Here is a 12,974-nt window from a genome sequence, read left to right on the forward strand (position 1 = left end):
GGGTGGGTGAAATTGGGGCATGGCATTAATCATTTGCATGAAAAGGTCCGTTTTTCGGTACCTTCGCCTCCAAATGAACTCACATAAGTAGCTGTCCACTGAAGATCGATGTGTCGCATTGGCGTTTATTCTGCATTTTGTAGACGTGCCAAAGAGATTCGATGGTTTGTGTGTGTGAGCTCCAGTCGTTGGATCCACAAAGTTTTCGATATGATTGACCGTTTCATGAGTATACTTCATATCAGTCATCGTCTGGATTCCTGGTATGATGCCCACATATCGGAGATGATGATTGAGCCGAAAGCGATGCAGACCTGGATTGTGCCCATCAAAGTGGCCGCAGTTCGATCTGGCATTGCATACATGAACATCTCTTTTTAGTTTCCCGGTAGATCCCTCCGAAAATCCACCGCTGGAGAAGGACTCGCTCTGCGTGGTTTTTACGGCGGCACATTAGCGTTTCATCGATTTCCACGTGTAGACCTGGGTCACCGATAACTGTCGGTGTGTGAAAAAGCCGCAAAGGCGCAAACTTTGCGAAGAAAGCTCTTCTAGTCAACAGCGGTCGTGTGGTTAATAGATAATTAATTCCCCTGAGCAAAATTCGATTTTTGCCAAATTTTTGCACCAGCAATAAACGAAGAATAGAATTAGTGTCCTGAACTCCATCCTAGACGGCTCCAGCCAAGTTCCCTTTCGAAGACCGACCTCTTGTCAACACTGTCGGGCATTACACCTCCACCTGTCAGGAACAGTTGAAAGTGTCATTTGATGACCATTGTTGTATAAACGTTGCTGATGGATCACTTTTTGGTTTTGCGAAAAACGTATTGCCGTCTCCTTGTCATTACCGAGAGTTGAANCATGAACGAGCGTTAAAGGTTTTACGTCCGAACGGAGGAAATTTTCGCACAAAATGAGCCCAGATGCGGATATGGAATTGTTTTCATCAAAGATAGGCCAAGGTTATGTGCGTACATTAAATTGGAGCTGGCGAAAAGAGGGCGGGGCTCAACTTTTCGCACATGCACTTTTTGCATTAGTGGCAGGGATACGTGTGTCCATATCACACAGTGCCATCGTGGAGGTCAAGCATTATGACGGGCCTTGGTAATGCAAACACAAGAATGGGGAGGGGGGGGGTCCCATCGTTTATGTTTCCAAAAAGGGACGATTAGTCAACCTATTCAGCCAATCACTGGTAGACGGATCACGTGCAAAGTTCATGGTCATCTGGATCAGACGAAACTTACTACAATGTTACTGAAGAGATTTAGACTCAACAAAATTGGCTTGTTTGTTCGCGCACAACCTCCACGAAACGTTTTGTTTGCAGTGCGACGAACTAACGCTTACCACCCTCAATGGAAGGAGGGATTATGGCTAGACTGAGCATAAAGTATAAATCGATGGATGGCGATCCATCTGACTTTGGTGGTTCAATAGCAAAACAATCAGGCAAAAGATGACATAAAATGAGTGGGGAAAAGTGGGGCAAGTGATTCAAACCAAAACTTAGTGTTTCCATAATCAACCTACGACTTCGAGCCCCTCAGGAATGATCGCTTTTAGTCGGTCCCGTCACTGGATCTTTTAGGGCTTATTACTTTACATCAAACCTACAAGGGTTTGAAACACTAACCCAAAATTGCGATTTCATTCACTAAAAAACCGCGTTGTCTGTAAAAATCAAAAGTGAAGCGTACTTTTCATAAAGGAAACTACTCACAAGGTTGCTGAAAACTCTTTGACAGCCCACGACCGGTTTCGCCCTTCCACTTCAGGCTCATCAGGTAGGCGCAGTCCCCGAGTTTCCGCCGTCAACCTCATGTTCGACTTGAACCCAAACTGGACTGTTTTCGAGAAATACATTCATTTGCAAATCAATTTGGTTTTCATGAGAGACTCAACTGGATCTCTCATTTATGGTATTCTACAACTGAATGTGCTGCACACAGGCCGCCTCATGTTTCAATTGGCAGGATATTGAAGATATCGCGGTATATTTTCACAAAGGAAACTACTCACAAGGAAAATCTGAGACTGCACCTACCTGATGAGCTCCCGTGAAAATCTGGTTGATACGGAAAGGAGTGCATTTGTCGAAATCTGTCCAGTCGAGGCTCAATTTGACGGAAACTCGGGGACTGCGCCTAACTGATGAGCCCCAAGAAGGGCGAAGTGGGTTGTGGGCTGTCGAAGAGTTTTCAGCAACCTTGTGAGTAGTTTCCTCTATGAAAATATACTGCGATATCTCGAACATCCGGCCAACTAAATCATGAGGCGGCCTGTGTACATTTGTAGAATTTCATAAACGAGAGATTCAGTTGAGTCTCTCGTGAAAACCAAATTGATTTGCAAGTGAGTGTATTTCTCGTGAACCGTACTTTTTTCTTTGTCTCTCGAATTTATTTGCTCGTATCAGAAACGGATATCCCATTGGTATAGTCTGACACAAGCACAGTCAGTGAATTCTAAAACCAGTTGGACGACATCAAACCAGCCTCCGGTTCAAAATCCACCGCGAGAGAGAATTAGTTGGGCAGAGAATCGATCAGTACGGCACATTAATGAGTTTAGTTAACCATAATGGATGATATGATGGTGTAACTTTGCTCCCGCCTCTGTGACGGCGGCATCGACGCATTGACTGGCGCCACAAGGACACCATCTCGGAGCGGGGGTGGGCTTCCGAGTACAAAAAAAATACAGTTTGGCGTCATGTATAGACCGTCCATTGAAGCGGATACTTGGAAAACACGCGAGCACGCACACATCCCACCGTACACTTAATGGTTTTGAAGGACGTGTGAACCGGTTTCGTCAAGGCGTATGACGAAAACTCGGTGATGTGAGGTGTGGCCAGCAGACTGAACTTGCGCTGATACACATGAGGCGTGCACGTTTTCACAGGACATCTACAGCAGCACAGTTGTTGTTCCGGTGTACAGGTTCGTATTCATCCTAATCAACAGCACCGCTTTATCATCGCAATTCCCACCGTTTCAATCGGATTCGCGTGTGTGAACGTGTTTGTCCCCGAAGCCGTAGTATGATGAATCCGTCGCCACTATTCCGAATGTATGGGAGAGATTTGTGCTTCCGGTAAAATTTACCGGAGGACGTGTTTAGCTATCGATCCATTTCGGAGGTAGCCAGGTGCGTAAGATGGGGGATTTGTTGGCCTATTATTGATTTCTTGCAAGAACAGACAGAGTCGGACAGACTGTCTCTATTTTGAAACGCTTCGCGTTGTGAAATAAACCTATGAATACTCAATGATTCGACAACATCCCACGCAGGGGGATGGCGGGATCGGCCGACTGCAACACATCTCATGAACCTCTAGGGGGACCCACCAATTCCCGGTCAGCAGTTGAAGACCAAACCGTTCGGCCACGAACGACTGATCAGCAGTGATTAACTACAAGTAAAGATACGACATCAGGGAATTCACATCACTTGAGAAGTCTGTCGACACGTTGACCTGGCTTTTCACCATAGATTGGCTTCATTTGTGGGAATAAATCTCGACTGAAGTCTCTAAATCTCCCGGTTCTATCAACAACATGGAAGTTGACTTTGCTCATGTCGCTTCTTCAATGTCTTGTCAATTGAAATCCTGTGGGCTCATTGAATTGAAATTCGCGTAAGGCAATCAGCTGACATTTTCTGTCCGGGTCTAGCCAAGGCGTTGGTGAATTTCGAAAAGCGGTTATCGATCTGTTGTTCAATCTTTCAGCTGTAGCGCCCTTCTGGTGCCTAACTGCCATGCTACCCGAAGGTTGCACGAGGGCTGGGATACTGTCAGGTTTCCCAAGCCTAAACAGGGGAAATCGAGAGGCAGGTGTCGGGTTCGAATCACAGACCTTCCGGTCATTGAATTCGCACTCTACGAACTTCGTCCATCTCGCCCCTGTTGTTCAATCTCGGCACTTCAATTGCCATTCTCGTTGGTCAACTTTGCTTATATTCATCGTCGAGCCCCGTATTACTTTATGGGCTCGAAGTAATCGTCGAAAGTGGTTTGCCCACATCTTTAATTTAGATTGATTGACTGACTGACTAACTGGTTGATTGATTGATTGACTGGCTTATTAATTTATTAATTTATTAATTGTTTATTTGTTGTATCGTGCGGTGGCTGAGCTATTGGTTACGCCTGCACTGAGCTTGCCAGTCTACGCGATAGGGAGAAGACAGAGAACTGGGGACACGGCTGTATTGCCAGGACAAAACATACAGAGCGTCTGCGTAAATATATAGGATGACCAATTGGCCAAATATGGTCGTTCACTTGTTCGCTCCGTGCAGCCAATGGTGGTGTTCCGGTCGTGAACAACCTCAGGCCCACTACGCTGGTCGTCTGTTGCTAAGCCGTGTTTGGTGGGAGCCGCCGACTCACCTACTTTCCGGACGTGTCGAATCGATGGTGACCTTGGGGATGCGTCACTCTCCGTACATGTGCTTTTTTCCTGTCTGAGCGCGTCCTGACAGTATTTGTTTATTTATGTATTTATTAGTTGATTAATTGTAGTTAAACTGACCAAGTATGCAGAATGACTTGTAGAGGTGGCAGATATCGTTATGAATAAACCCGGTTTGCGCGATCAGAGGAGAGTGAAGGCCCGTGTTGATTATCAAATGTGAAATCATCTTATGGCTGTCTGATATCAACGTCAGTAACGCGTCAGTGCTTGTCGAGGGCCTGACCGACGGCGAGGACTTGCCCCCATCCCACCGAACAAGGTCTGCAGTTTGATCAAAATATGGTTCCTTGTACATCAATTCTATGCGATCGATATTAAATACAGATGTTGAAAAGACGAGTTTTGGATGTTCACCGGTACTATTGTACAATAACGTAACCATACGAGGCAGTGTGTGCGTATATACTACTCATAAGTTTGCTGAAGACTCTTCGACATCCAACGACCGGTTTCGCGCTTCTTGGGGCTCATCAGGTAGGCGCATTCCCCGAGTTTCCGTCAACCTTGCTCTAGGTGAACTCAAATTGGGCTGCTTCCGACGAATACACTCATTTGCAAATCGATTTGGTTTTGAGGGAGGGGGGCTCACCTGGAACCCAGGTGAATCTCACCTTTACGATGTTTTCAAGCAACTGAATCTGCTGCATCAGGCCGTCTCATGTTTCAATTAGTACTATATTCGAGATATCGCTTAAAAAGACATCATAAACGAGAGATTTAGCAGGGTTTCAAGTGACTCTCCTGAGAGGTGACCTTACCGATGCTATTTTTGCTTATAAAGAAACGTACAAGTCTCCATCATTTTCCATTTGGAACTAAGTTTATGTGCCGAAAACCACCAAGATTGACAAGCCTCTCCGATGGTCGCTTCCCAATCCAATTTACTGACACAGCTTCAAGTTAGAATAGACCGATAAACTTTCGTTTTACGAAAGCCAGTTCTATTGGTACGATTCAGTATGTCACGTCCCGGCAGTTCTCAGCGCATACAATGAAGAATGTGGCCCTGTTTCTTCACTGTTCGATTATCCTTTTTTCTATTTTCCAAGGAGTAACTATTTTGGAGGCAGATATGCGTTTTCTTGACTGTTGCCTGATATGTTTCCGGCCGTAAAGCACTCAACTTATGACGTTCTTGTCCTTATTATGTCTACCTGTTGCTAGAAGGAACCTTTGTAACAACTGTGTACCTATTTTCTGTCCCATATGGCGGACAAATCTTACTGGACGATGCCTGAAAGCATTGAGTTGCTCTGGTAAATTCAGGGTGGAATTGTTTCCATCCCTATCGACACGAATGTTCTTTTTGCGAGAATCACAACATCTTTGTCGTCTCTCACAGGGAGTGGACAGTCTAGTGGAATACGGGTTGCGGCACCGCTCGAAAATGGACGAATTTGCACGTCATCCGATGTCAGCCTCGCTCCATGAGGCAGAGTGACCGGTAGTTTTACGGGACAGGGCAATGCGAACCTACGCGGATGTAAAGAACGTGGGTATATGATGGCACTACGCACCATGCGCCCCACTCCGTACCCCAATGTACCACGAAAGGTTTATAGGGCTACTTCAAGCTGCTTGAACTGATAGTTCCTCATTTCTACTCATTGTCGCGGTACAAACATTTGACGTTGTCTCATTCATTCCATTTTCGTATTGGTAAAAATTGAACACAAAGTGAGCCATTCACCTTCACTTTTGCTTGCCCAGTTTACTTGTGGTTTTAATTGTACTACTCATAAGTAGCTAAAATTGAGGTCTTTTATTTCATTCTGTCAGGTGCACCACCTGCATGAAGAGCTTCACCCAAATGTCCAACTTGCAGTCGCACCAACGACAACATATGAAGGGAAAGCCCCATCGATGCGAGCAGTGCTTCATGTCTTTTGATACCAAGGATGAACTGGATTTGCATGTTCAGGCCAAACATTCTGGAAATCGATATGCAAAGGTAGGTTGTTTCCATTTGGCCGTTTGGCTCAGTCCTACAGCTTATACAGACAGTTTCTCTGAGGGATGCCACTTCTCGCCGGTGTATATTTCATCAGTTTTTACGTTGGTGCTGCTTATATGGGACGTCCTCACACTGATTAGATGCTCCCTCAGGAGGGGATACTTGGGAACATTCAGTTGATCAGAAATTTCTATGTATCATTTGCCGCTTCAGAAAGGACCGCCCGGAAGACTAGAGGCTAATCTCTTCTAGGTGGTGGTTTGCTGATTGAATCTATTCAAAGGCGCTAGTTTAAAGTGGCTTGTTCTGAAAGGCGGTCCCTCCTGGACATTTGGATGTATTTAGTAAACCAAGATTTTATGTAGACGTAATACACTACTCATAAGCCTGCTGAAAATCCTCATCCCCTTCTTTCATTCTGTCAGGTGCACCACCTGCATGAAGAGCTTCACCCAAATGTCCAACTTGCAGTCGCACCAACGACAACATATGAAGGGAAAGCCCCATCGATGCGAGCAGTGCTTCATGTCTTTTGATACCAAGGATGAACTGGATTTGCATGTTCAGGCCAAACATTCTGGAAATCGATATGCAAAGGTAGGTTGTTTCCATTTGGCCGTTTGGCTCAGTCCTACAGCTTATACAGACAGTTTCTCTGAGGGATGCCACTTCTCGCCGGTGTATATTTCATCAGTTTTTACGTTGGTGCTGCTTATATGGGACGTCCTCACACTGATTAGATGCCCCCTCAGGAGGGGATACTTGGGAACATTCAGTTGATCAGAAATTTCTATGTATCATTTGCCGCTTCAGAAAGGACCGCCCGGAAGACTAGAGGCTAATCTCTTCTAGGTGGTGGTTTGCTGATTGAATCTATTCAAAGGCGCTAGTTTAAAGTGGCTTGTTCTGAAAGGCGGTCCCTCCTGGACATTTGGATGTATTTAGTAAACCAAGATTTTATATAGACGTAATACACTACTCATAAGCCTGCTGAAAATCCTTCGACATCCCCTTCTTGAGCTTCATCAGGGCAGTCCCTGAGTTTCCACCGTTAACCTTATGTTCTGCTTGAACCCAAATTGCACGAAATGAGCCAACTACATTCATTTGCAAAACAATTCGGTTTTGCGGGAGACTCACCTGGAACCCAGCTGAACCCCTAATATATGATGAGGCGGCATGGTGCAGCACATTCAATTGCTGAAAAACATCATAAACGAGAGATTCCAGGTGAGTCTCCAACAAAACCAATTTGGTTTGCAAATGAGTGCATTTCGCCAAGATTTTGTAGTCATTACGAATTTCAGAGGTCTCCAGATGGGCACGTCTATGCTCCTATGGTGAAACGCATCTAGATTGACCCCTTTGACTCATGGCATACTTTAGGTCCGAATCAATATATAGGTTTATACAGCTTTATGGAGCATTACTCTAGTTGGAGGCCTGGTGGGACAAACCTCAGTTTGGTGGCTTTCACTACACTCCGACATTTTGAACCTGAGTTCCATTTTGTATGTTGATCCTTCAATTTTTTCCCGTCATCCCTCTCTTATATCTAGGTGCTTGTATGTCCGATATGTACCAAGAGCTACAATTCGGAGACGTACCTGGCTAAGCACATGGACCGTCACAAAGAAGCTGCGAACACTGCTCCGGCTGATAGTTCCAGACTTCCTGGAACTCAGTCGTCGTCTGTTGATGATCTGTTCGCTGCCAGTTTTCACGCCAATCCAATGGCCAGAGCAGCGGCCGCTCTCAGTCTTGGGGGAGCGCACACCAAACCTGATTCAAACCTTCAAGGACGTCATCATTCTGCCGCCGCTGTGGCTGCGGCAGTTCGGTGTGCTGCGGCGGCAGCAGCAGTCTCGGGAGGCGGAAATGTCGGAAACCGCGGTGATCCGATGACCAGACCTTTTTTCAACAGTGCTGCCTGTTCCATGGGAGAGGCGGGACTGGACACCAGCGGCATCGGGTTACACAGCGACCCGGTGAACTACAGTAACCTGCCTGACAACGATCTATTCCCGCGCATTCCGGGTATACACAACTCTCGGGCAGCTCATCTGATGGCTGCTGCCGCTGCTCAACACCATCATCATCAACAGCAACAACAGCACAACGCGGCGTTTGGCAAATTGTCGCATTTGGCCAATCCGTTCCAGGAATTCAAGCCACAAACTTCGTTTGGTTTGGGTCATGCGGACCAGTATTCCGCGGACATACACCACAGCTCAACACAACTTCATGGTAGCTCAAAGCGCAACGTTAGTGGACAGGTTTTGGACAACAGACACCCTTCCAGGTGTTTGAGTGCTTCGGTCAATCACACTCCTTCACCGCACCCTCCGTACGTTGAGTCACCGAGTATGGGAAGCGCCGATCAACAGTTACTCAACTTGACCCAATCACAACCGTTGATGCAAAGCACAAAACAACATCTTGGTCCATCTTCCACCACGTCCTCGTCACCAAACGATGCAGCGGAGCACTACGGAAATCCAGCTTCTCATATGGACTCCAACCAACAGCGAATTCATCGAACACATCGTTCGGAAACGGTGGAGACCGCAGCTGATGATCCACCTCCCGCTCACCAACAGCAATGTCCTCGTTTGGATCCGGAGACGTTCGAACCCGACAGAAGTGGACGTTTAGATCCTAATCGATACGGCATCAAAACCAGTGCGATAAACGACAATTACGACGGTCGGATTCCTCCAGGGCAATCGAATTCGAATTCTGGCTCTGTTGCGTCCAAGGCGGACTCGAGTCAGGTAACTTCACAGCATGCGACGAACGATAGACTGTCGGCTTACATGATGCACCCTCCACCCTTGTCCCCGCAAAACTCACCAGGCCTTGAATTGCCACTGGGAGATGGTAAGAGGACAGTGGACGATGGAACGAAATTGCTAAGCCGTACCCCACCCCAAACTACACCTAACCACAAAGTCGCGGATGATTTTGTCACCTCGGATGGTGGACAGGGCGAGGATTCAGGGGCCTACCTTTTGCCCAACCCACAAAAGCATAGAACCAATGAGCTGAGTAACAGTTCGTTTCTAACGGGTTCGGAAATCATCCGAACGAAACGACCCGGTGTACTTCGTGTGGATGTGTCTTTGGGCAACGGTCGATCGGTCAGTCCAGACTCATCATCCTGTTCCGGGGGGAACTCACAGATTATCAAAGATGACAACGTGTCACGACACGATAAACCCAAGAAGCTTGATTCGAATTCGGCCACCAACCCGTTGTCCACACCTCTGCTTTCCACGTCTGAAACTGGCGCGGTGGAACAAAATCCCAATTCTTGTGTTGTGTCAGAGTTGGCGAAAATGTTACCAAACACGAGAATGCGTCCAAGAGCGGAGCTTGAAAACGACCATTCGGGATGCGGAGATGAACCGTCCATGCTCCACTCACCTACTACTGTAATCGAGGATGATTCAATGACAGGTTTGCCACCAGCTGGCCGAGTGGATATCTCGCTCAAAGCAGAAGACTACCAGAACCGCTGTAGCTTTTCCAGAGAACGTCAACTCAGTACCAACAGTTCCCCACTATCTATCGAAATGCATTCTTCTTCTGAGGTGACACTGAATCATCTGCCCACAACCACCAGTAATATGCGCGCGTCTCCAGGTCTTTTCGGTACATCATCCTCGGTCAGCAGAAACATGTTCTATCCGGACACAACTGCGGATGCCGAAGATCCGATACGGTCAAGTTGGGCGTGCAAAGAATTGATACCACCGAAATCTGCCTCAGCCTTGTCCGCTGCAGAGCTACACAAAACAGCCGAGCAGAGACGTGCCGAGGCTCTGTTTAGCGGCCTGGTTCAACGACGCGGAGCTCTAGAAAATCAAGCCACTCCGCACGTGGACGGATCGAAATCGGTTGGGTTGATGAACATACCGTTCTATCTTGACTCTACCTGGCGCCAATACGCTCCAGACGAATCACGTTTCCAAAAGTCCTCTAGCAAAGTTTGTGAACAGCGGGAAATGTTCTCACGTGAAGTCCACTTGACCACCAACGATCCAAATGATGTGGAAAGTGTTCAGTCCTCACCTTTGGGATCTCCGAAACGTCGAAGACGTAATCACTGTGTCCCGCAACATCCGACAGAATACGAGCAACAAACGAATCAGTCACCGCACTGTGCCTTTCCCAATGCCGACTACTATCGGCACCCCTCGTTGCCACATGAAGCCATGTTTGAAGATCCTGATCGTCGACATCTATCTGGAAACAGCAGCAATGCCAGCGGTCCCAGTAGTAGCACACCAAGTATCGTCAGTCCCATTCTTACCGGTGCATCTTCAAATGACTTCACCTCGGAAAAATCAGCAAATTCATCACAAACGGGGAAACACCCCGTAGGCGATGCTGATCACGGATCATCCATTACTCCGACCGCTCCAGCGTCAGCAGTGTGTAATTTTCACGGCTTCCAGTTTTAGTTGGCGCCCTCCAAAGCCTCCATCGAAAGATGGTCAACTATCCCTTCCGGTGCTCCACTCAAAATTTGATTCGCCCATCGCCAAACCCGAAAGAACCGCAACGCGTTTTACGATCCTCTCTGTAGTTGAAACCAAGAATCTTTTCTAATGCTATTATATTACCTGTTCATCCGATCACCTAGGAAACGTGCTTCACCACCATACACCATACTGACACGCTTTCAAACAAATTGTAAAAAGGAAGAATTTCTTGTCATCCTATTTATTGTTACACACCTTTTTTTCTCATTCGACCTGGTCATTTTTTCCCATCAAGATAAACAAACACATCACAACTTCGTGTGGAACAGAATCATCATGACTCATGGCTCATCCCGGTTGCTTTTTATCTATGCTAATAGCCCTGTCGACCAAACAAGCATCGATCCCGCACCCAAAAACCTGAGCATGCATCTCATCCTTTCATCTTGACATCTGGTACATCTGGTTCTCCCATCAACTCCTGTTCACCCAATGGCTTGTGATCTTCCTTCCTCGCCGATTTCTGTTCTCACCGTTGACGCCTTATGCCAGTTATCCTACAGATGCATACATGTGGTGCTGTTATTTTGCACAGTTGGGAACCAGATGTTTGTTCGTTCGGTCGATCGTTCGTTCGTTACGCGTTTGAATCCGTACGGACCGACTATTCTCACATTCTGTCTGCTTGTGTGCAATTTCGTTTTTGCAAGTCCCCTGAAATCAATGTGCTGTGCTTCACGTCGGTTAGTCTATTGATTTTATTTATGTACAGCTAGAACAAGTCTACTAACAGTCTACTATTTCAAATTGGCTGTTCTAACACGCCCAAATCGCGCAATCGACTACGTGCCGATCGTTCACAAACTTGCCATTTTGCGTGCGTGCGTGTGCATCCATGCGCCCGTGTGTTTTCGCGTGCCTGCGCCTGTTCAAGCATCATTTGACCTGGCTTGTTTGGACTTGGTGAGGAGACCCCTTATTTTTCTCTTACTTGCCTACAATTTATCCTAGATGTTTCGTCATATTTTTCTGCGATCATCCACAGAACGAGCCCTTTTATTGTCTAGCCCAAAGCCAAGACACACGGACCGACAGCCGCCATTTTGTTTTACGTTCCGCGTATTCTTTTAATTCGATTCTTTGTTTTTGGTTCGAGCCAATTTTCATTGTTTTTTCTGATCCAAAGAACTAAGCGCCCACTGCCTCCTCCTCCACACACACACACACACTCACACACACACAATAAAAGCACGGATTCGCATGGTGAGGAAACAAATATCAGCAAGGACGCTTCTTATTCATCCGGTTTCAACTTTCTGTCATCGTCTACCTTTACACCGCACTCCTCGTTCACGTTAGACTTACCCAGCAAGAATGTGCAATTTTTCACCTCTGAAGACAACGAGACCAAAGTGACAATCAATCACAATCGATCAAGTCGGAACCAGCTTTTGCAGTGCGTACGAATAAAATGTGGCGACGGGGTACTCTCTCAAATCCCTGGAAACGTGTCAACTTATCTGAACGTCTCAGCTGCTGTTCTAGCCTGTACTACACCTATGCTCCACGATACACTCGACTAACAGTGGGTCCTTGTTCGTGATTCTCCCCCTTCTCCCAGTTAAAGATGTTCATCTGTTATTTCGGACGTAACGCGACTGAGCAAATCTAGGCTACCAGCTATCTTCTCGTAGATCGTTCAAGATTTTGTCCCGAAGATGGTCGACCACCTACACGCATACTACCCATCACAGCAGTGAGCTACCGATTTCGCCCCAGCAGAAGAACTCGATATCGATCTGCGCCATCAGAGCCAGGCCCCGTCAGGTGACTTGTTGTCACTCTTGCGTTTGAGTCGGTTTATGTGTGTATGTGTGCGTGCGTGCGTGCGCGCGCGTGCTAGTTTGCGTCGGTACGTGGATGTGCTATCACCTGAACACATACAGACACACACGCACACAAAGTCAAATCTCCACCGCGTATGCGTTAGGTATTTTTGTATCTATGTATTATTATCTTCTCATATACCGGTAAACAATCACG

General features: G+C 46.8%; 1 protein-coding gene across 1 annotated transcript in view; it reads left to right on the top strand.

Moving 5' to 3' along the window:
* T265_13762 (hypothetical protein) overlaps nucleotides 1-10,910 on the top strand; it is a gene marked incomplete at both ends in the record, with an annotated part of 101,245 nt that extends 90,335 nt beyond the window's left edge. The window contains 2 exons of the mRNA XM_009170419.1: nucleotides 6,870-7,045; nucleotides 8,080-10,910. Of these exons, the coding sequence (XP_009168683.1) occupies nucleotides 6,870-7,045; nucleotides 8,080-10,910 (3,007 nt within the window). The remainder of the gene's footprint in view (nucleotides 1-6,869; nucleotides 7,046-8,079) is intronic.
* Nucleotides 10,911-12,974: the final 2,064 nt, after the last annotated feature.

Source organism: Opisthorchis viverrini (genome assembly GCF_000715545.1).
Source record: "Opisthorchis viverrini unplaced genomic scaffold opera_v5_101, whole genome shotgun sequence".
In the NCBI taxonomy this organism is placed as follows: Eukaryota; Metazoa; Platyhelminthes; class Trematoda; order Opisthorchiida; family Opisthorchiidae; genus Opisthorchis; species Opisthorchis viverrini.